A 26,443-nucleotide genomic window follows, 5' to 3' on the forward strand; every position below is an offset into this window, starting at 1 on the left:
AAATAAACACTCTTTTTTATTTAAAGATGTATTGTCCCTTGAAACACGAAAATATGAAGGTCATAATATTAAAGTTATTCACTTTAAGTCGAAAATTTGAGCCAAAACAACAAGTTTACCTAATTAACAGGTAAATTAATTTGATTACATTTCGTTTGGAAAATCGTCAGGAGCGAAGGTAAACAAAGATTTCAAACCATGAGTATGCATTATGCATGATGCTAATTAGGATTGTTTACAACTCGTCACGGTTGAGAAAGTCTTTTCATACAGATTGCGAGGAAGTTTTATGATTATGCATACAGAGTAGCCAAATGAGCGTGTTGCATTATGAGATATGATTTGATCGAAAACTTTGACTGGAAGTCAAAGTTATTTTTTTAACCAAAAAACGTCTGTATTTTAGTTAAATGATTTTTTTTCGACAAATTTTTGGTTAAAGTTAATAACTATTATGATACTTCAAAATAACCCACTTTTTTTCGAAATCTTTTTTTTTTTAATTTTTTTGGATTTAGTCAAAGGGACAATACATCTTTAATAAACATGTAATATCATATTCAATTGAATGTTACAATGTTGATATCCAAAATATATTACTAAAAACCGTAATTTTTTAAGTTCATACTGAGGGCAAAATTTATTTACTTTGTGGCTAAAAAGGATTATTTTCGACGATTTTTTGGACCCTATATTTCGAAAAGTACAAGTCATATTTTCATAATTCTTTCTTTATTTTAATATTGATACAATATATCAACAGGCAATGTATGCTATTAACTTTTAATGTTGCATCGCTAATATACTGTCGTTTAGTTTATGAATATATTTTTGTTCTGTACAGTAGGCCAGACTATATTTACACAAAATGTTTACTACTGATTGTTAAACAAAAATAATCGATACAATAAAGCATTATATCTGAAGAAAGAACAATGATTAAAATTATTAGTGAAAAAGTCGAGCGGCGTTTTTGTAAGAAATATTTCTTGTTTAATTCAAAATCAGTTTACGTGAGACACAAGAGGGGTAGTTTCATTGTAATTTCAGTGCTATCTAAACTTTTAAGCTTCAACCGCAGTTTGAACGATGTCCTTAATTTGGACGCAACGCGACGAAAGAATTAATTGAACAATCACGACATGATGGGTCATCCAAACTGTCGATTGTGATTGATCAAATCACGTACGTTGCGTCTACGTCCCAATCGCGACCATTTAACGATTTAAAAATTCAACGCAACTCGTCGTACAGGAAAACAGGTTTTAACGATTTATTAAGTTTTATTATTGTTTTTTAGGGTGGGTTACTATTAGAAGTGGGGATACTATGAGTAGTGGGTATACTATGAGTAGTGGGTTACTATTACTAATCTTAAATTAGACACCTGAAAATAGGTAGCAACTCATAGCAAAATAATAAAACAGTACGAATAAATAAATTTGGTTGAACTCTAACTCAAAACACTCAATCCTCCCCCACTCCTGAGATCAACATGCATTATCTCCTTATTTTCAAAATACGGCTGCATCATAGGTTTTTGTGACTCTAATAGTAACCCCCATGGGTTACTATTAGAGTGTGGGTTACTATGAGAAGATTAACGGTACAGATTTCAACGATTTTTAATATTTGTAGATGGATACATTCCTATCAGCAGACCTCCTCCTAACTTGACAAAATTAGATATCGGTAGGTTTTATGAAACTACAGAGGGCGGTATAATACATACATACAACAATAGAGGGCGCTATAACAAATCAATATTGGCATCATTGTAAAGAGTTGGGTCAGGTCAGGGGTGCCAATTATTTCACTTAAACAATGCCTGTATGAATTGGTTACAGTATTTAACATCTAAATATCAACTGAAATTTCGACATAGCAATAAAATAAATAATTAAAACAAAAATAGTATGTCGAAATTTCGACACACGTATGTCGATATTTATACATAATATTTTTTTTTTTTTTTTTTTTTTTGCTAAATATTATTTATGTGGCAGGATTAGGCTTTTTTTCAAAATATCTAGAAAATTGCATTTTTGTCGGGCGACACATGTTGGGGGACCGGGAGATGACTCGAAATATCGGGAGACATTAACAAGTTGGGAGGTCTGTACCTGCTAAAATAATTGATTTAATACACTCAGACATCATTTTTAGGTTAGTAAGGTAAGTATAATATAATGTAAAAAAAGTATTTTATCTATTTTCCGCGTAGGCGAATAACTGTAAACTTGTATACTAGTATTAAACTAATGTCTGTTGTATGCGGCTCTCACAACACACTCTAAACGCGATGATCGAGTATTCCGATCCTATATTCTCATTATTATTCATAAGTCCTTCCCACAATCCAACGCTCGTCGTGTGTGTAGTATTTGTCGCACCCATCTGCTATTTTGAGAGCACTGAGGTCTTCTTGCGATCAAAAGGAAAACAAGATAACTTATCAAATAAAACTGGACCAAGGGAATCACATTTTTAGTTACTGTTGTTCTTGGATCATTACTGGATGGTTATTCATCTCTAATTTACTGACTTTGGATTTATTTACTTGCCGAATTAGTTGCATTAGGGTGAAGTTTCATGAATGGTTCGTGGCTCCATTTCTGAGCCCATCGAGAGCTCTAGTTCACATCAACACATCACCATCATGGGGTGTTTCGGGAATGGTATGCCGCGAGAGGAAAAAGAGGCAGAAAAGAGGAGAAGAGATGCTAACAAACGTATTGAAAAACAACTACAAAAGGATAAACAAGTGTACAGGGCTACACATCGTCTATTATTACTTGGTTAGTGACGCAACACCGGGCACTGCTAAATATTTCAAGTGCACGCCCAAGTTTATTCGTTTCTAAGCGAGATCTTGTCAATTGAATAGTAGTAGTAGGCCACCAACCTTCGTATGTCAATCGGCTAGAGAAGGGCCTAGCCTGGGCCTAGCTCTCTGTGATATTTTTTTTTTGGGTCGTAGACAAACATCTGGCTTCACCTTATAATTACTTTAATTAAAATGATTTAAAAACTTGTCGTTATGTCTGTTATATTTTTTGTTTTTTTTTATTTTTTATATTTATTATATAGCCTATAGCCTATATCTCTTGGTATTCTTGTTGGGTCAGATGAATGAAACTAAAGGTCAACCTACCTAGAAATTCATCAAAATAAAATGACTAAACTTCTTGGTCACTTTAATTCTATCTACGTAGCATTAGCCTAGGCCTAATGCATTACTAACTAGCCTAGCCTGCTAGGCCTAATTTAATTGTTTAGATTGAATATCAGGGTTTTTTATTCAAAATTATTTAATGTTCATTAGTTTTCAATTTTTAACGATAGTGATTGTGAATTGATTGTCTGGCTATATTGCACCGCATTGAATTATTCGCTTGTAAGAATTAACAATTACAAAGTTGTTTTTCTAATTTTTTAAGAATCTATTTTATGTAGAAAGAATGATTTTGCTATTTAGTTAAATATAAATTTCATTAATAAAAATACTATACACTATTAACTTATTTGATTTAATAATTCTGTATTTTAAATTGCCAGTATGTGTGCATGGGGGGGGGGGGGGGAGATGGGGGTTTAAGGCTGTATTGCAGTTTGCCTGAAGTACAATATCTTTATGATACATGCATGGCGTGCACAGTTTTTAAATTTTAGTTATACTAGCTGAAATAAGACAACATAATTATTTTTAAAAGTCAACATTTTTGCGATTAGCCTTGTTTGATTTGTACTTGGTAATACATATACAGGTATAAAATAATTGGTATGATTACCAAGTCATATCAAATAATTTGCAATGCAGACTCATATTTATTAATGATAGCTTTGTGTACAGGACAGTTCTATTATAAAATAACTATGCAAATGTTCTTTCAAACCTTGTATAAAGTATAATATGATTATGAATATTTTGGCACAAGCCCATCTAATCTATAATGTGGTATTATTTAATTTAACAATAACACAGTTCCTTGATTCCTATATATTGTATTCTGTACCCAATAGTTTGAGTCTAAATGTGTTCTTGTACCTGTATATAGAAATTCATGTTCTTATATTCTGAGCAGTTGCTCCCATGAAGGAAACAATGATGTGAGCGATGTGCAGTATGCTACATCTAAATCAGCTGTATGTTCAAGAAAACGAATGACATATATAATTTTAAGTTAGGCCTAACTTAAGTAAACTGAGGCTATCTACAGTAAATCATACTTCAATCAATGTAAAAAATGTAGGCCTCTGTGAATCATTTTCATCCAGGAATTGGATGGCGCCTGTATCAGCCTTGATAATTATACAAACCCTGCCTAGCTAACTGTAATACTTTGCTGTGTAGTAGTATGTACTGTAGTTAGGTCGTTAGTAATAGTAGTATGAAGATGTATTTTTAGCAGTAAGCGAAATAGAGAAATTCAGTTAGAGATAAAGATGCTACTATAGTCTGGTCACTAAATATTTAAAATACAATATTTAGATACTGTAATGTTTTTTCTCTTTGTGTAGGGGCTGGTGAATCTGGTAAAAGTACAATTGTGAAACAAATGAGGATATTGCACGTGAATGGTTTTAGTACAGAGTAAGTACAATTGTGTGTGTTTATTAAAACAGTTAAATCGCTGCATGAAAAATACCATATTATTCACGTATGCATGAAAAATACAATATTTGTTTTAAATTATTTCCTCCAACTGTATCTCTTTTACTGTAAGTGTAAGTGATTACTTTTCGTCACTTGTTACTTAAAAGTAAGTGTTTATGGCAAACATTATCTATTTGTTTGTTTTATAAAATAACTGAGTAGTTTTATTAATTTTATGTATCTTCGTCATTATCCATTGTAAAAACACATATTCCTTGCATACAGAAAGAATTTTGTAGAAAAAAAGTTTCTCTTCTCCCTTCCCTTTAGAATAACCCATTGAGCACAAAAAATAAATGAAAAGAATTTTCAAATGAACCTGTTTTAGGATTTTTTAAGATTGATTTTTAAATCGCCATTTAAACAGATTTTAAAAGGTGGAATTACCACTGCATAGTGAAAGTGTTGAGTGTATACAGTACACATGGGTAGGAACCATTGCCAAATAATAGGATGACAAACAGATAAAATGAGCAACACTGTAGAATGTAACAGTAAAAGAAGATGTTATACTTTTTAAATGAAAAGTAACAATAGTTTTAAAATAATACTTTAAGCACTGATCTGTGCATACAAGTTATGGATCCTATGCTGTATCATGCTTTCTAAATCTAGGGATCTATAGTAAAAGCATGAATGTTGAACCTTAAGGTGATAGTAGGTTTATATTTTTCTAAATATACTTTGTTTATGTTTTCGATTCATTGGTATTAAATTACCTGATACCGTTATTTTTTTATACCTTAATCTTTAATATATTTACTTTTTTTACATGCAATAATTTACCATGATTTATGGATTGTACAGACAAAACCAATATTCATTGTATTGCGTATACATTGGAAAGTTTCAGAGCTTTTATTGATCAAGTTTTTGAGGTTCTATGCATTGATTAATAGACTAACTTTATAATTTGTTTAACAATAAATTAAATTGCAAAATTAAAACTTGCGAAATGGGTAAATTTATGTAATAGACATGTTTGTATTGTTTAGTAATAGTATTAATTAGATGTTTTAAAGAGGACAATGAACTCAAATCTTGAGTTGTTTGTTGGTTAATTGGAATAAAATTAAAGAAACTAAACACTTAGCTTTCCTGAATTGCAAAGATGGTTTATTTAATAAAGGATTAAAGTGGGAGCTGCATTCCTGTCAGTATGTACGTTTCTATGCGGTGTTCTGATGCGTGTTATTGTTACCTTTACATGCTGCTAGTTTACAACATTAGCTAGCATGAAGACTTTTGGGAGAATCTGAGTGTTACTATGCAGTTGTTGTTATGATGCTTTCAATCAAGGCATACCGTGTGTTAATGTGTTTCTACAGTTTGTTGCTATGCTGGCTCTTTTACATGTTGTACAGTACATTACAGTATTATAGATCAAGGATTAATTGTAAATAATACAATTTTCAAATTCAGTTTTGAAAAAAAATCTTTTGAAATGCTTGATATTGTTTGCAATAATAAATGAATAGTTTTTTTTTTATTTCCACTAAAAAGTAAATTTTGACATACTGCAAAGTCTACTTTCCTTCACTCTCATTTTGATGCTTTCACTGAAGGCAATTGCCTTTACATTGTAACTACAGTAGCACAGGTATACAGTAGATTGCAAGAAAATATTGTAAGGGCTGTTTCATTCAGGAACCCAGCATGAGTGGTCTGTGGCTCATATATTTATTCAGCCAGTCCTACACACTTTTCAACACCAGGATCCGAACCCCCCTTGTCCTCTCCTGTCTTCTTGAGACGCCATCTAACCACCTTGTCCTCTCCTGCCTTCTTGAGACGCCATCTAAAACCTACGCTACATTATATTTAGTTTATTCTTGCTATAGTGTGCTATTTTTATTATTTTTATCATGATTTCCAGAGAAAGAAAATCAAAAGTTGAAGATATAAAGAAGAATATTCGAGATGCAATTTTGGTAAGTGAATATTATAATTATTTTACTAAATTTGGTATACAGTGTGTGAAAATTGTAAATAATAATTTTTTTATTTATGTTTTTTATACATTCTTGTAAAAATAACTTTATAATTTGTTTTAATTTTATTTAGAATTATTCTATATTTATTTTTAGATAATTAGAAAGACTAAAATGTTTACCCCTTTGTTGCAGTTCTCTTTGCATTTTAAACTGATATTTTTTTATGGTGGATTTACTAAACCAAGTGTTCAAACAACATACACATGATCATATGATAAATATAGCTAACTTTCTCATCAATAAATTAGATGAATTTGCTCAGAAATTGAGCAAAATGTAGTACTAGTAGTGAAAATATACTTTGCCAAAATGTTCACTACTACTACTACTTACCCAGCTGAGAAAACGATAAGTACTATTACAGACTATTACCAATTGAAATTGCCAGCGTTATCATGTAAACAACCAAAATAGAAGTCGTCACTACTCAAAACAATTTCATTTTGCCAAGTAATAAAATCAATAAATATTATTTGTTGCAGACTGTGACAGGAGCAATGAGTACGCTCACGCCACCTATACAGCTAGCCAACCCTAAAAACCAATTTCGATTGGATTACATTCAGGATGTTTCAAGTGCACCAGATTTTGACTACCCAGATGTAAGTAAAAGTTTGTGCACAAGAATAAGCATTCAAGGTTTGATAATGATGTACTGTATGATGTTCTGTGCTACAAATACCAGGACTTGCCATGCCTTTATTACCCAAACTACAACATCACGATAAGTTATATTGACCTCACAGACCATGACTATGAATTCTAGAAAAGTCCACATAATCCAATCCAAAGAACAATAAAAGTATTGTCTCTAAGATATGCTATTGCGGTTCAAATCATAGTATTAATATTTATCACAATATTTGTTTTAATTTTTAGCCTCCCAAGTGAAGGTTCATTTGTACTAGGATAACAATATTCCGGAACTGTACAATATTATTATTCATACATCTAAGATAGGCAGACCCAGTGCAAAAACTGTTGTGCTTTATAATATTTTTGTCCATATTATTATTAATTAAATCATTAAATTGCCACTAAGAGAACTTACAACGTGATACTTGCTTGGCAAATCCTTTGCCCAATAAACCACTAATTGTCTTGTGATGTTTTCATTTGAAGCTAGCTAGCCGGGTGTAAAACAATTATTCCATGTACTGTAGTAAAAAATACCACCGCCTCAAACCTTGTGTTTGTTGCAGAGCAGAGACGTTCCTTGGTCGAGATAAAAATACATTGGTATAGTAATTAATTATAAGGGTGTTTACTATTTAAGAACATTAAACAGATGCCTCTATAGTATCACTGTTTTAGTCAAAATGCTTATTGACATGTCCACTCTTTTAAGAACATTAAACCTGTGCCTCAACTGTTTATTCAAAATAGTTAACCCCTAAATTGGCAATCGCATACTGTATTCTGTAATCGCTTGACTGATTTGCTACACAGTGTGGCTATTTATTCGACAGGGTAGTTTTTGACTCAGGTCAAGCCAAAGAATACAATAGAGTAGGCAAATGATGGCATACCCTAAAGATTGTCTTTTTATTATTCACCAGCTTAGCATTGAACAAATCTAGATTGCTGTACTATAGCATTTTCAATCTTTGTATGGGAAAATGTCATGTACAGCACGCGATATGAAATCAAACAGCAAGAATACACACACTTATGTGTTTTAAAATATTTCAATTTATACACTATAGATTTTGATATGAATGCTAATATTAATAATAGTATTTTAAAAGCTTCCTGTGAAGAATTTATCTGTTCATTGAGATTTGTCAAAAGGAATGCATTGTAATACGTAGAATTGATAACAAAACTATTCATTTTTAAATGAATTATAAAGAGGTTTTCATAGTTTAAAATATTTCTAGAGAATGATAAGGCTGACTAGGTTGATTTTATAACAAAGCTTTATTACAAATATTACAAATTTGGTATCATATCATTTTCTTTTGCCACAAATGTTTTAAAGTTAAAAAAAATCTTTAACCAAATTAAAAAATGCTGAAATTATGAAAATAAAATTGTTTACATGATTGCTAATGCTATGCCTTTGAGATTTAAATATTATTTTAGATTTATATAGTTTTGTACATAAATTAAAATATTAAAATTAAATTAATACTAAGTGAAAAGCTGGGCCCTAACTAATCAGCTGGTGCCTCTTCCACATTCTGGTCTCTCTTACCATGAAGAAATTCCTCATTAATCATCTTAAATTCCGTAGATGTTCGAACCCAATCTGAGAGTCACTCAAACCTGAGGATTACCCGTTACGCCACAAAGTAGTACTGACTGAACATGCATGTTGGGATTTATAGCGAGCCGCTAAAACTATTAGAATCGACTTAATTTTCACATTTTTAACCGTTTAAAAGACGAAAACAATTATCGCAATAGGTCCATATGGTACTTATTTACATAATATTAAAATGTAGTGTGTGACCTTAAATTAGGTAAAAAACGTAGGTCTAGTGTCTTTAAGTAAATGTTATTAAACTTTTATACTTGCTTGGTGAATCTTTTGGTCATTAAATCATTTAAGTTGTAATGTGTCTTGAAGTTAATTATTCAAACTTTTCAGCAAAAAATCATTGCATTGTGCATGTGAAACATGCTCTTTGGTAGATCCAGCTATTAAACATATATTGGTAGAGTCCATTAATAATAACTGGGAGTATTTAATATTTAAGAATTACTGTAAACATGTCCTTAAACCACTGTGTAGTCAAAACGTTTATTCAGTTGCAAGCCTAAATTGACAATTCGCATTTTGTAACCATGGTGCTGGTTTGAGGCCCTGTTTTGACACCGAGTGAAGGCAAAATGTATTCGCTATTTAATTTGGCAAAGAGGATATTTTTTGCAAATTGGTTCTCCTACCTACAGTAAAATGCAAGCGTAGCATGTAAATGCTTTTCTTTTTTGTGACCGATCTACAGTAATATACCCTTTGCCATGTAACTTTTTTAGAAGAGTTATTTTTAACATTGGCAAATGTTGATTAATTATTTCTATCTATCCAAACTTGTTTAAATTTTTCATGGTAGAAACAGGAAATTGTCTTAAAAACCTTATATAAAATTTAGATTTTAAATTAATCAACAAGTTTTATTTTAATTTAAATTATATTATAGGTAAAACATAAGTTGTTTAGTTGTATTGTTTGCTTCTTTTTTCCCCGTCCCGCTACAAAATTTGGATTGCCAACTTTCATGTGCATTAAGGCAAAGCCGTAAAAATGTACTGTAAACTATCAGTAGGAACTCTAGGAAATGTTAGAAAAAAAAACGAAACATTGAAACCAAAATTTAAAAAAAATTAATTTTTTACAGTGTTCAATTTGGATTCTTATTAATTTTCTTTACAAAGGTCAATCCTACTATAGCCCACCTATCCTTGCCCACCTATCCTAGCCCACCTATCCTAGCATCATCTCAGTCTAAACATTCTATAGCCAACATAACCAAGTCAAAAGGTCTGGTTTACAAATTACACTGTATACTAAACTTACATATTTAACACTATTCATTGCAAACTAAAATAAAAGAATGTGTGAAAAAAGGGGATCAGTGATAATGTTATTAGCTTTTTTAGTGTGAATGTTGCCACCGACATACAAAGCTGAATAATATTAAAAATACCATCAAGACAACCCTTATGATATAACGGCTATAAAACGATGTTCAGCCATATTATCTACTGTAGCCACTATTATTACAAGCCACAGAATAACTGATTTAGGGTATGTTCAGACTCACGGAGTTACGGTGGAGTTATGTAAGCGGCGTACATATTTTTGTGCCTGAACCATGCCGCGGATTAGCGTTAAGAAGCTGTTGCTCCGCGCCAGTGGCGTTAATAACTCTAGCGGGAGGGTAGATTTCATAACGCTAATCCAGTGATGCATCAGTGATTTTAACCTTAACCAATGAAAATACACGACCACGATTAGCAGACAGCAACTACATACCCGTACCCTATGATACGACAGTGAAATAGCTATGTCAAATGTATTTTCAGGTTCAGATTTTAAAGAACAGTAAAGTTGGCGTCAGTAATATGATATTTTCATAAATTAAATCAATTAATCAGATAATTGTCCGTGTAACAATTACGTTTTAAATTATTTTGCATTAAAATGCAATTCTACAAGTAGTAAGAACAAATCAGTATATTTGAAGGTAAACATTATATAAATAAAAATTAAAAAAACAATGTAAACGATGTAAACTTTCATGCATTGTCATGAATGTATACACATATAGTTCTATCTGATTTGACCTGATCAGAGTGTTTTAAACGCAAGGCATTGGAATTTTGATCGTTGTGTCTGAACACTTTGGCTTTTAACGCCACGGATTACCGTACGCCTTGCGTAGATAACTCCACCGTAACTCTGTGAGTCTGAACATACCCTTAATTAGTCAATTCAATGTGCTAGCTATTCAGACCATTGGAAAGGTCACTATGCTACCACTTCATCTATTGACCTCTATCCTAACTAAATGAAAATCTATTTTTAGAAACTTTATATAGTAGTCATGGAAACACAATCTACACATTATGCTCTGCCCATACTGTGGAGAGAGTAAAATGCTAATAAATGATGCTATTAGCAGCTCACTGTGCATAATTTTCATTTATTCAAATAGTCATTTATTAACCAAAATTAAAACTTTCTTCATTCTTTTATATAATGTTGTTTAAGTGCTGTGTTATCCTCTGACATTTCATATAAAATATTTTAATTATTTGGCAATTGTGCAAATTAAGGCTTGGAAGCAAGCAAAACCCAGTTTTGGTAGTTTGAAATCAATCCGGCTGTAGCCTGATTTTTACTCAAAATACAACATTATTATCCGGAGAGGGAGAGAGTAGATTAGTTTAGTTAAAATGAAATATTTGTACCATTAAGAGTAAGACTGTCTTGATTGTATTCTCCTATAAAGAACTTGAACATGGTTATTGTTCTAAGGGATCAGTTTTTTAGATGGACCACCCTCATAAAATATATTTGACATGAATAAAGGATAATGTAGCGGCAAAGTCAAGCTTTTGCCTTTTTCAGCCATTTTGATGATTTTTATGCATTATTACTTGAATGATTTAGAGAAAGTGTCATGGTACTTTGACCCTGGCCTCAGAGTGCTGTATGACAACATTGAAATTGTAAAGTTAATTAAAAGATGTTTTTCTATATTGGGACAGGTACAGTATTTCAGTAGCTATTGAAATATACAATGATTTTTCTTCTAGGAATTCTGGGAACATACAATTGCATTGTGGGAAGATAAAGGTGTTCAGATGTGCTATGACCGATCAAATGAGTATCAACTTATAGATAGCGCAAAGTAGTAAGTATTGCACATTTAGTCATATTTATGGTGTAAAATATGCTGGGTCAGATTACCACCAATTCATTTGAGATTTTCAGTTCTGATTTTAAAATCAATTTAACAATAATCAAATTATTAATGATAAACAAATTTTATATTTTAAATTCATTTTGTATATAATTTGGGTTTTGTTATTACACAAATAAAGATGTACAGTAGTCTTTAATTGGAAGGAGTTCTCAATTGGAGGTTTTTTTCATCCAGGGTTCACATTTCATTAAAAAAAAGCTGCTGTTGAATTATGTGTTTACCATAATTATTTATTACTCTTTGAAGTAAGTTATATTAATTTAACTATAATTTGATGAAAATAGTGTCAATGTCAAGATGATTACAAATGAATTTTGTTGGAAAATAACATGAATGTAAATCTATATCATCCCCAACTGAATTATTATCTATTACTACCAAAATATTAGGAGCAGTAGGCATGCTCATCTACCTCAGAACTAGGAAATACTGTAGCCATGACAACCATGCAAACAAATAATGTGATAACTGACACTGCTCTTTTTTATTTGTGATGAAATTGTATGATAAAAATAATTTTTAACGAAGCGAAAATAATACCTTATTCCAATACCCATTTATTGATTAGGTTAGAACATACAGTCAATTTACCAACACAAACATTTCTGATATAACTGCATGCCAAAGTTGCATGCGCTAGAGAAAGGTACTGTACTGATGCTTGCTACAATTGTACCAGTTGGTAATACTGTACATTACTTTTGATTGTTTATGCTATTTTACGAAGATAAGCAAATTGGACGTCGGAAGATATACGAGGTGTTAAAATAATTTATATAGTGTACGAATGAGATTTCAAACAGCAAAATGTTGTTACTAAGAAAGTAATAGGCCTCTCCTATGATAATTGAAACCCTACCACACGGAAATATTTAACAATACATTGTGGGTTTGCCTACATCGGGACTTCAATGGGAGGAGCGGGTAGGGACTTTAATGGGAGGAGCGGGTAGGGACTTCAATGGGAGGAGCGGGTAGGGACTTCAATGGGAGGAGCGGGTAGGGAGTCCAATGGGAGGAGCGGGTAGGGACTCCAATGGGAGGAACGGGTAGGGACTCCAATGGGAGGAGCGGGTAGGGACTCCAATGGGAGGAGCGGGTAGGGACTCCAATGGGAGGAGCGGGTAGGGACTTCAATGGGAGGAGCGGGTAGGGACTTCAATGGGAGGAGCGGGTAGGGTGAGGTTATACTTTGTATATTGCATAAACAATAGGACAGTATCTGAAATCTTTCAAATGGAATACAGTATTTGTAAGTAGATTTCAATGTTTTTTTGGGGGGTCTAAAGTGTAAAACTAGTTCAGAATGGAAAAGTAGTGCAAATAGCTTATTTTCTATTAAGCGATGGATCATTTATGAGCTCTTATTGACATTTTTGAACATCACAAATATTTAGATAAAAAACTTGCTATGCTATGTTTTTGATTCGCGCCTTATGGTAAACGTGTTATATAAGTAAAGTATTGTGATCTACTGAAAACACACATTTCTAGTTTGTTGTTGCGTACTGTGTATTGTACAGTACAGAAAGTGAATATAAACCCATAAAAAATGAGGCAGTATGATTGTTCATTTGGTAGTAGTAGGTATAGTTATTAATGTAGAATGTATGCCTTGGGCATAGGGAATTAGTAATGCAGGTTATTGCATGGTATTAGTTAGATCACTCCTAGTACTCGGCTATCCTTACTAGATTCTCGGAAATCACATGCTGTGTTGGTCTAGGGTTAGCCTAGGCCTTCCAGCTTCATTTGGACAGGTGAATGGTTACCTTTTGTACTGCACTCATCTCTGTGTTTAAATACCAGGAGTGGATAGTTTCTTTAAAGATGTATTGTCCCCCTGAAAAAACAATTCTTAAACAATTTTTTGTTTAATATTCCATTTCCAACATAATAGTTATCCACTTTGACCAAAAATTGGATTAAATAAATGTATTACCTGAAAAAAATGTAATTCAAAGCAAAAAAATGGTCAAATTGGCTGCCAGCCAGCCAATGGATTTTTGGTTGAATTTAACCATTTATTTTGTCATTTTACAAGTTTCTATGGAAGTGATTAAATTTATTAAAACTACAAAATAACACATTCAAAGTATGATTTAATTAATCTTCATTTTTCATGTTTTAAGCTTTAAGATAGAGATTAACAATCTTATCCATGTTGATTATTAAATGTTTAGTATCCAAAGCAAAGTATAGACTATAAACAAACTAAAATGTCAGTATAAAATCTTCTTTATACAGTACTATTTGTTTATACAGTACTATTTGTTTATACAGTACTATTTGTTTTCATGAAAAATTATTTTAAAATAATGTTTCATTTGAAGCTAGAAATAGCTTAATATCAATGCGATAATATTTGGTAATAAGTTGCATATTTTAAAAGTATTTTGCAAATTAATAGTAATTTTAATATCCAGTATAAAACAAATTATAACATACTACTAATGAATGAACATAATTTTAATAATTTGGTTATAAAGATCAATATTATATTTCTTCTGTTACCATTTCATCAAATTATTCTCGATGTTTCTAGGCATTTTGTTGAAATGCAATTTTCTAATTATTTCTTCATAACCATGACTACAGTGATAGAGCTGTAATTTAGATGGACATTTATCACTAAACATTTGTTTATTCTGCTAGACTACAGTATCTGATACCAAATTGCATACATATTGTATTATGTGGCCTAAATTCTGTAGAAACAATAGCAAGATTTCATATTATTTATACATTAACACAGAAATCCTTTGGATTTATGTAACAATATATTACTATTATTTTTTATTGATGGTGACAATTGGTTTTCCTTTTTGGATCATTGATTATTAATATTAAGTGGTTTTTTTTTGTGGTAGGCAAGCACTTTGAATTAAGAAAAAGAATATTATACAATACATTATAAATCCCTATATTTCTAACCTGGTAGTATGAATATTATATAATTACAGTACGTAAGAATATAAATATTTACAGGCATTACTTTAAAAACATTTAACCAGTCATTTCATGTCTTGAATGAAAAAAAAAGCAGCCCCCCCCCTCCCCCACCACCCAATTGGGATTCAACAAACCTTGGAACGTTTTGCTTGATAATGATATGCAAAAATAATCAGTAAAACTATATTTTGTAGACTCACTTTGACAATATGCTATAGTTGTGTAGGTTTTCTGGTAAACAGCAGTACATACTCAATTTCATACCATGGATAAAAGCCTAGCCTAGCTAGGCTCTGTGTGTACTGTAGGTCTGCTGGTAAACAGCGGTAACATACATATCATACCACGACTAAAAGCCTAGCCTAGCTAAAGTCAAATTTTGTTATTTAGCCAAATGAATCAGTCCCAGCTACTGTTATAATTTAAAAAAATATTAATTTTCGTTGTATTTTAGACCAACTGTTTCAAATTGTTTTTAATCATACAGTTTATATCAATATAAATTTTAAAATCTCCAAAACGCTATGTTATTTTTGTTTTTTTAAGCATGGCTGGTCATGTGTGGCTGACCACGCGAAAATCGTGTCCTAAGACACCCGCGCAGCGGGTGAATATTTATTAATTGGGTAAGCCCAAGAGGTGCGAAAGTAAAAACATTGAGGAAAATGAAGACACGTATGGTTGTTGAATGTACAGATTTTAATATACTGTAGGCCACATCACCCCTTACATTTCCCACCATTATGGCCACGCCGAAGCATTTCCATCGTGAAGGGAAATTGCCATCCAGATTTTACACCAACAACACATAAGCCGGCGGGCGGCCCTGCTGTATATACAGTAGTCCCGCATTTAATGCATGTGTGTATGTTTAGCTAATTCCCTGTTAGACTACCAGTTCCCGAATGTTGTTTTGTTTACGCACTGTACGCACGAGAAAAGTTTATTAAGAAGGGTCAAATATGAAACTACATTAAATAGGCAGCGTCTAAAATGCATAACGCATAAATATTTGGTTTCGATAAAGATTAAGATAACGTTCATCGAAAAGACTATATTGTTTCTTTTTAATCTAAAATACACTCCTAATCCTATCGAAAAATAGCCAATCCTGGTAAATAGCCGACCGTCGGATGTCATTTTGTGAAGCGCACAGCATGTGATAGTCTAGGTAGACTTCATCATCCATGTGTTGTGTAATGTCTGTTTCTCAGTGCAGTCTACCTCTGCTAACTCCATCATATTGAAATAATGAAACGCCTGGTAAAACAAGACAAAATGGAGCTTGAATTAAACAAGATAACAAACAAAATAAAAGCTTGGATATCGACAAGTAGACCTTTTAGTTGGACTTTATGCTTTCAACAAAATGATGATTTGATTATCTATTTTATCTTGTCATCGCCAAAATGGCTAGAGCAGCCGTTTTATTTTTCGCCAATCTGGAAACGTTTTGGCGATTGACCAGTGCAAGCCCCAGGGTATTTATAATTTTTTTTAATACAATTTGTGACCTTAAATTAGATTTACAAAAATGTAGGGATAGTGTCTTTAAACAGTCTATAAATAAATAATAACTTTACTATGGTAACCTATGACCTGTTACCTGCTTACCATTTGTGGGTAGTGTACATGCTATTAATAGATTACTGTTCTATTTTTGGTTGTATACACTATTTGCTATCTTATTTTAAATGTCATGTCATCAGCTAGTCCTATAAATAGAATGTTATTGAATATGTTGGACTTGGCCAACCAGTATGACCTATGACATTTTGCATGCTTTATTGAGTTGTCACATGCATGCTGAATATTTCTGTATGTAGTATTGAAAATGCTTTAGTACCAGTCGACCTTCCCATTTATACCACCCTTGTTCTGAATGCATTCAGTAAAACCCCTCAATTACAGTACATACTGCACAGGCCTGCTGTTGTTCGTAATTCAAAATATTCGTAAAATTGAGGTTACATAGATTTAAACTACACTATATCCCATAAGGCCTAAAAACAGCCATAAAGTCATTAATGATGTGGTTCTATAAAAATATGACGAAACATGTCTGACATTAAAAGTTTTTATGTTGCTATCAAATTTGTGTTAATTTTACTTTCTGTTCGTAAGTTTGGCCACATCATTAATGACTTTGCCTCGACTAGTACAGTAACCAAGCAGGACCTTAGACAGTTTAAGAAACTTAACAAGAAGGTCGCAAAAGCAGACGCGGATATATTTCTTAAAGAATATATTTAATGTACGTATTTCATCATGATGTCATAAATTTGCATTCTTAAAATTGAGAATTTGTTAAATTGAGGTTTGTATTGAGGGTTTTTACTTGAAATGAAAATGTTTGTAAATGAGAAATTAAAATTAAGAAGAAAACCAATACAACAAACCTTTTTCATACCCGGTTCCTACCATGTCTATATATAGTATTGCCTTAATAAGAAAGTAAGGGTCATATCAGCTATTAGGCTTGTCGATCGACCCAATACCATCAAGCAAGTATCATACTTGAAAATATAATTATTTTATTTCAATAACTAATATTGTGTAAACAAGTTAAAAAACCTGATTGGAAAAAATGTAGCAATGATATCCTTAAACACTATTGTAATAGAATGTATGAGAAGTGTCTAATTATGAGAAGGTTGATCACCAAAAATGCTAATAGAATTCTCTAAATATAGTTCTTGATATAATGAAGAGATATGGCAGATACTATAAGCCCATTTTTAGTAGTAATAAGCTTTCCCAGCAGAACACAAAATAAGAAAATTGGAACAAAATCGCATGCTATCTATTAGGTAAATTTAGTAAAAATTTGTTATAGTAGGACTATACAGTAAGTTGTCACTGTCCATAAGTTCACCTAACCTCTTTCCCATTTCTCTCTTTCCCATTTCTCTCTTTCCCATTTCTCCCTCTCCCCCTCCCCAAAAAAATCCTTATAATTTTGGTCCTAGATTGTTTCTGATGTATTTAATATAATTTTGACTCTTAATAATAATTCTTGTCATTAATATTATCAAGCATGACAGAAAGGTCTTAAAAATAGTGAATTTATCGATAAGGGTACAGAGCGAGGGTGTGGGATCTAGACAACTCTTGCAGACTATAGATTAGACAATCCTGTTCTCTGTAACAACACATGATTTAAATGTGTAGTCCTGTGGCTGGGGAAATTGAAGTCCCTAGATATATTGTGATAGCTTTAATCCATATTAAGCTTTTCTCTGAGGGATTTTGACAATTCCTGAAAGAGCTTATCAGCAACCATTCAAACTAAATTAAATTGTATATTATTTTCTTTGATTAATTCAGGGCTGTTTATATTTCAATATTACATTTCAATTTTAACAAATGTTATCAGTTAAACCCCAAAACTATTAAAAAAATGTTATTGTTTGTACTGTAAATCAGTACTATGCAATGTTTACTTAGACCACTGTACTGTAGAAGGAACAAAAGTTGTGTTAATTTAATATTTAGGCAAGCAGTAGGTAAGGATTGTGGGGATAACAGTATGATAAAGACAGGTTAATATAATGCAAACAGACGTAGATCATGCATTATTTTGAAGAGCCTAATAATATAATATTTAAAATGGGTCAGCGGGTCAGCAGGTCATAGCACAGAGACAATGCTAAGCTTTGATATTACAGTTTAAACTAGGCTTGAATTACTATTGCATTGAATAGGCTAGTATAAATTTGTATTTAAGCTTATAAATTAGTTTAGATTTGTTTTGTACCAGTTGACAGTAACACTATTGACGCATCGTGCTATAAATAGCTCCTGCGCTAAATTTAGACAAAACAGGAAGACACCCAGCCTTGCTGGGTCACCTTGTACAAAGGGATTTCATTCAGGTCATTATCGTTAACAAGCGTTTAATGAAAAGACAAAGGCAAGGTGGATTAGTTCTGGGTTCCAATGATTTTCGAGCACCTGAGTCATGCTTACACATTTAAATTTGCTGTGCTAATTATTTCATTACCATACTGTAGAGAATTAAGGTATATAATTCTACTATTCAAGAAAATATTTGAACCTTAGTATGGAAATTTTTTTAATTTTTAGTTTCAATTTTTTAACCTATAAATACTTGTTTGTACAGTATTCATAGACTGGTTCTAGGCTTTAAGCTTTATTCTAAACTTGCTTCCCATGAACATCATACATTTATAATTAAATACTGTATGCTTGTTAACAGTATTGACACACACACACTTTATCATGGCCACCAAAATGCTCTGATAATGTTGCCACTTATGGAATACATGGCCTAAACTTATTTTATAATATTTTGATAAACTATAATAATAACTAGAATTTAATTGTCACTTTTACAAATTATAGGTGATCATTTTTATCATTTTATTGACATTAATATTTTTTAAACATGCACATGTACGTTAACAATAACATACGATCTGAAAATGTTGATGTATGCCATCCTATTATTTTTATACGCTTATAGTGTTGAGTTGTGCCTATTATTATTATGCCATATACAATATGTAAAGTATATACCTGTATATCTATATACAGTGTAACATAGGTGAAATTACGGGACACACATGTTCTAAATTTTTGATATGATGGAATTATCAAAATAAACTCGAAGAGGACAATTTCGAAAGATAATGAATTGAGCAAATAAATATAAGAATTGGAAGAGAATTTGGCACGTAGAAGCGCAATGCGCGCTCTTTGAAATGTTTATAACTTTGACTATTAAAAGAAAGTTAAAAACTGACCATATGATAACATCACATCATCTGATAAGCTTAATTTTTATATGAATTCATATCTACATTTCATCAGCTTTCATAATAAGTTATAATCTTCAAGGTCACCTTTAATTCTGAAGAGCTGTAAGATATTCAAATGTATGGTGTAGGTGAAATTACACGACCTAGGTTATTCAAGTTTTTACGCATGATGACGTCATCAAAATGTAAATGTTGACAACTCATGAGAAAGATAATTAATTGAGCAAGCACATACTAAAATTTGTGCGAAAATCGGGTTCAAATAACGGAGATGCGCTCTATTGAATTTGATAACCCACACAAAAAGAAAAAAATTACTAATTTTTAAATTCAAGTGGCCATTTGACGACGTCATACCATTTTGTACGTCTAATGTGTATATACATTTATATCTACAACTTTAATTGGCTTCCCGAATAAGTTAAAAAAATTGGGGGTCATCTTGCATTCTGAAGAGTTATTTTCATTTTAAAAAAGTCATATTTTTCACCATTTTCAGAACTTTTGTGAAATTAATGTCCGCATTTTGTCATTTTTAACGTGCTCGTATAGCGTTATTTTAAGTTTGAATGGACTCAAAATCGAAGAATGTATTAAGGATTGTGAGTAGAATGTAATGTATACATCAAATTTTATTTTTTACGCTTTTTAAAAATCGTGTGCGCAAAAACAGTTTTTGCGCAGTAATTTTTTTTAAACACGCAAATGGCCTATTTCATGCTCTAAATTGATCAAAACTTAATTTTGAGCTTTTTAAAATTTTGAAGCGCGATTTCACGCGCATGACCTTGAAACGCGCGAGTTTTTATTTGCTAATATTTTTTACCGATTTTACCTATCGAATGTTGTGCCGTTATGATATGGCTTGTTGAATTTAAAAAGTAGTTTTTACATCTCTTTCGTCACATTTATAACAATTTTAAAGAGCGCGCACTGCGCATCTATATGCCAAATTTTCTTCCAAAATTTATATTTTTTTGCTAAATTCATTATCTTTGAATGTCATCTTCAATTTTAATTTGATAACGTCATCATACCAAAAAATTAGAACATGATGTGGGTCCCGTAATTTCACCTATGCTACACTGTATGGATATACAGTATACTGTACATATTATATATGACACATAATAGGTACAACTAAGCACTATAAGCGTATATGCATCATGTCATAGGATGGCGTACATCAACTTTTTACGAACGTACATGCATGTTTAAAAAATGTTAATTTCATTAAAATTATAAAAATGATCACCTATAATTCGTCAAAGTGACGAATTAAATTCTAGTTTTTATTTATTTCTATCTTTATTGTGACGACAGTATTGTAGAACAAAATAAAACGTACTCTAGATTTGAACTTGTCACTTTGACGAGTTAGTTATCCGCACCACAAACGCCACGTGCACGTCATATGTTGGAATATTGCACACAGAAAAAGATTATGGCATTATGACCTGAACTGAAGAATTTTGTGTAAAGTATATCAGTACACACTGTATACTGTATGCATACTACATACAGTGTAGCATAGGTGAAATTACAGGACCCGCCTTTTATTCAAATTTTGAACATGATGACGTCATCAAAATGAAACACGGAGATCGCAATTTTGGAAGAAAATAGTCCGATGATGACGTTACAATGTCCGAGAGGTAAATAATTTGCACAAAAATGACAGAAGGAAAAAAGCATAATACAGAAAAAAATATGATAAAACAGGACAGTTACATTTTACAAGGAGTTATCCGCAATTAAAGCGGATAACTAACAAAGATGAACTAGATTTGAACTCATCACTTTGACGAGTTTGGGTTATCCGCACAAATGCCACATGCACATACATTAAAATATAAACGCCAACAATTATGCCATCCTATGACATGAATTAAATGTTTACAGGACTGAATTTTACCAATTTTGTGTCGTGAAGCATACAGGTATTTACGGAATACACTGTATATGTTATATACAGTGTAGCATAGATGAAATTACGAGACCCATCTTTTAATCAAATTTTTAACATGATAACGTCATCAAAATGTAACATAAAGATTTTAAAGATTTATGTGGCCATATGGTCAGAACATCCAGTAGATACAAATTTGACATGAATTGATATTACAACCCAGCTTCCATACTACATTAAAAAAATTGGGGTAACCAGCCATCCTGAGGAGCTATAACTGATAAAAAAAAGGTATTTTTTGCACTAATTTGCATTAAATTAACGATTATTAAAGTTTAACGTGTATGTGCGTCATTATTTTGCAATTCAAGTTCATCAAAATGAATGAAATGTACTACAGGTGGTATGAAAAACAAAAATCAATTGCAAAAACTATTTTTCTACGCTTTGTACGAGCTGTGTGCACAAGTGTGTGTGCAAAACGCAAACAATTTATACAATTTTTTAAATGCTCAAAATGACCTGAAATGTATGCGAAATTTCATAAAACCATGCATACTTACGCTGTGCATCTCCAACATCATATAACAAAGTTTGCTGCACATTTACAGTTTAAGGTCAATCTACTTACAAAGTTATACGTTGTTATGTTCACAAAAATTTGAGATACAAAATTCTGGGAATGAAATAAGAATAAGATAGGAAAACAAAATGTTTAGATGCCCTATTTTTTTACCATTTTCAGCACTTTTGTGCAATTATGTGCATTTTTTCATCTGTAACCTGCTCGTATAGCGTTATTTTAAGTCGGAATAAACTCAAATTTGGTGAATGTGTTAACGATTGTGAGTAGAATGTGATTTGTACAAAACAGTCGTAATTCTTACGTTTTTTAAATTTAAAAAAATGTGTTTTTATGTGCAGTAATTTTTTGAAACATGGCCTAATTCATGCTGTAATCAAAACGTTATTTTAAACTTTTTTAATTGTTAACACGCGATTTTATGAGTATGATCTTGTATGTGTGTGTGCGTTTGTTTTTATTTGCAAATATTTTTACCCTTGACCTGAACTTATTTTAGTGAATTTGATTGATAATGAAGACGAGTTATACAGTACTGTAGAGATATGCCTGATAATGTGATTTCACAAAATGGCGTATAAATGATGTCACGGATGAGTGATCACATTGAAAAGCTTATAAGGATTAAGATAAATTATTTGAAAGATATTGTGAAATTTCGGTGATAATTGACATTTACTTTTTTCAGAAAGAAACAAAGAAGAATAATAATAAAGATTTCATACAATAATAATAGGTGATCAGTTTATTTTAAATGATCATAAATTATTATTTAGAAAATGTACATTTCATTGAATTCAGACATTGGGCATTGAAACATGTTTTTCTTTAGTGAATATTATGATGGAGGAAAGTGGAAAAAATAGACAATCATTGAACAAACATGGAAATGAGATAGAAATATTATAATGAGCAGTATTTGTTCTGGATACACTATATTGTATCAGTGTTGCACACTCGATCTATTGAAACAGTGATTTCTTTATTTAAAAATAAATTATTCCTAAAACAAAAATCTATCTCATACCAAAATGCAGGAACAGGGGTCAGATTTATCAAATTTGCTTAACAAAAATTTGTCTTAACTTTGCCTTAAATCCTTGATTTCGGATTTATTAATTATACTAAGCAAAAATATTTGCCTAATTTTGTCTTAAATCTAATACAAACATCTTATCTCATTTTTGCAACAAAATTATTTTTCTTCAATGCAAGCGTGCTAGTCTGAGACATTGCAAGTTTGGAAAGACTATCCGCAGTATCATGGACTTTAATAAAGATATTGATCTTCAGTAAGATAGCCTAGAAATTAGACGAGCAAAACAAAAATTTTGAGATGCATTAAGTGTTACCCATTTGACTACCCAGAAGCTACTTTTATAAAACTGTATCGGTTGCAAATACTTGGGCCGCTGTTATTGATACAAATAAATAAATGATGATTAGTTTTGAGTTTAGAGCAAATGATTTTCCCATGTATTTCAAATTGTTGTGCCTTTTTGTCTATTTTTCGTTTTAAGACAAAATTTGCTCTCTCAACATTTTGCGCATGTGACAAGAAAAATTTAACTAAGATAATTTTTTTGCTAAGACGGTGTGATAAATAAGCATTTAAATTTGAAAATCCGCAAAAGTAATTTATAATCAACTTTTTACACGTTTCATGTCATTTTAAGCATGTAAAACTCCCATACGCGTGTGGACTTTTACATGTGAGGTTCACACATAACATTAAAACATAATTTTTTTAAACCATTTCGACTTAAAATCATGTCATATGAGCACGTCGAATTAGACAATTAGCGCACATTTTTTATGAAAAAGTTCAGAAATTTGTCAAAATTATGTCTTTTTTTACACAGTCATAGTTTTTTTTTTTTTGATTTACCACTTTTTTTTATTTTGATGATGTCGTCATGTTCGTAAGCATGAATAACTTGGGTCACTTATTTACATCATTACAGTAAATTTCAATGTTATAGCTCCTCAGAATGAAAAGTGATACTCATAATTAAAACGTTTTGTGGAAGCTGTTGAATTGTAGATACGAATTCATTCACAATATATAGTGTATACTGTAGGCCTATATACTGTACTTGGACACAAAATAGAGAACCAGCCCTTAAAATTAACGCCGGCATTCGGCATTGCCGACGTAAACGGCGATGTGAGTCTAGCTAGGCCTGATAATTATCTACGCGTCGATCGTAGGGTGGTTCGTAGGGTTAGTAAACACCATTGTCATCGCCTTTAGAAGCATGGACAATGCAAACAAACAATGTATTGTTTGCTATATAAAATCCTGTCTAAAGCTAGAAGACGTAAATTTTTGTAACCGCCATACGCATCAGTTATCCTAATTTGGCCGGACATCCGCCGACGAGACGACATCAGGCCCGTGGGTCTTCAGCTCATGCAAAGAGAGTTTTGGCGGCCTACACTATAAATGATTTAATCCTACCTTGGGTTAGCAAATTATAAAAACGACGACACCTAGGCTAGGACATTAACAAAATAATGCAAAATAAATATATATTCCATGCTAAGATTTAAGTAAGATAGGCCTTTTAAATAATTTTTTTAATGTGTAAAGAAAATGCCCGACTAGAATTTGGATGGAAAGAAAAATACATGTGAATCGTGGGAACAGTTTAGAGCAGCTAAGAGAGTATTATCATGCGACACAAAATCCAGGTACACGATCTTAATTAGCCTCCCCTCGTACCGAGTTAAAAAAAAAACATGTGAGAGGTTGCGGTAAATAGAGAGTAGGCCTATCGTGTTTCATGCCATGTGACCAAAAAAAAACTAGGTCTGTATTATTTACGGTCTTCTGTCGGCAGTCTTTTTGAGCGACCGACTGAACGTTCTGATACTATATTTAAAATGAATTGTTCACAATCTTTTTTGTCGGGATCGTTTCTGGAACGACTGGACGTTCATTATATTACTTTTATTAGTTGGTCTAGTTCATTGTGTTGGATCGTGTCTCTCTGTTCATTCACATCGTGGGAAATTTATATTCGCCGTTGAGTAGATAAACACGCACGAAGGAAACGATTACAATTAAAAAATATTTTATATTTCTTATTAATTTACAACTTGGTCTTCCGCCAGTCACATTAATTTTCACACCTTGTTACTTCACTAAGAACATCGTAGGGTAGTTTATTAAGGTTACGAACTCCCTACGAAGTTCAGAACGTAGCTCATTGAAAGTTGTTTATTGAGGTTACGAAACCAAACTGTTCAGTTTATAATGGCATAATCTTTTTTCTGTGCACATTTTATGAAACAGGCTTAACGTACGTGTGCATGACGTTTGTGGTGCAGATAACTAACTCGTCAAAGTGACCAGTTCAAGTCTATTTTTTTTCTTTCTGTTAATGTTGTGTCTCGCGTATTTCTAAAACTTTCAAACATGTTAACATTTTGTAACTTTCTTAACATATCGTCATTCACATGAAATTGTGCAGCTAACATTTTCACGATGTTTACAATTGCGCGCAATTGTGACTTGCGTGCGATTTTATTTTGTGTTTTTAACATACAGTAGGTCGGAAACGAAACAACATTTTAAATTGAAACTTCGCAAAAGTGTAATTTATATCATGCGTTATTCTGTGTTGAAAAGAAATAGCAAATTCCACAGAAAGTTACGCACGCACACAAGTTAAAAAAAAAAGATAAATCTACAGTAGTTGATTACATTACTACTTTTAGTGCTAGGAGAAAGTCTTTGGTTGCCAATATTATTTTGTGATTATATTAATAATTTTTGATAATTTTCAGGAGCAAACAACACTTTTTATTTAGTTTAAGCATTCTTGTATATAGTACACAACTGCTGTTTTCTCTAATTGCGGTATTGGCAGTGGAAAACATAATCAAAGCAGAGTGAAGTGTGTTGTTGTACTGATCTTATTCTCAAGTTGATGATCTAATCCAAATATAGTAACAACACATCCTTCTAGTTTCTAAAAATAATAGTAACGAAAGGTGTAATGAATATCTGCAAAAAAAAGATAGACTTTATAAAATAAGAGTGCCAAACCTCCAAAGCTAATTCACATGATGCTATATTTAGAATAATTACAGAGTATATGTCTTAAATTTGATTCTTGTAACG

The 26,443-nt window shown here is 31.8% G+C and overlaps 1 protein-coding gene across 1 annotated transcript in view; it reads left to right on the forward strand.

Moving 5' to 3' along the window:
- The first annotated feature begins 2,420 nt into the window (after positions 1-2,420).
- Positions 2,421-26,443, forward strand: part of LOC140057052 (guanine nucleotide-binding protein G(s) subunit alpha-like) — a 54,311-nt gene continuing 30,288 nt past the window's right edge. The window contains exons 1-5 of the mRNA XM_072102597.1: positions 2,421-2,798; positions 4,522-4,594; positions 6,534-6,588; positions 7,134-7,253; positions 11,920-12,017. Of these exons, the coding sequence (XP_071958698.1) occupies positions 2,597-2,798; positions 4,522-4,594; positions 6,534-6,588; positions 7,134-7,253; positions 11,920-12,017 (548 nt within the window). The 5' untranslated portion in view covers positions 2,421-2,596. The remainder of the gene's footprint in view (positions 2,799-4,521; positions 4,595-6,533; positions 6,589-7,133; positions 7,254-11,919; positions 12,018-26,443) is intronic.

This window comes from Antedon mediterranea, chromosome 8 (assembly GCF_964355755.1).
Source record: "Antedon mediterranea chromosome 8, ecAntMedi1.1, whole genome shotgun sequence".
NCBI lineage: Eukaryota > Metazoa > Echinodermata > Crinoidea > Comatulida > Antedonidae > Antedon > Antedon mediterranea.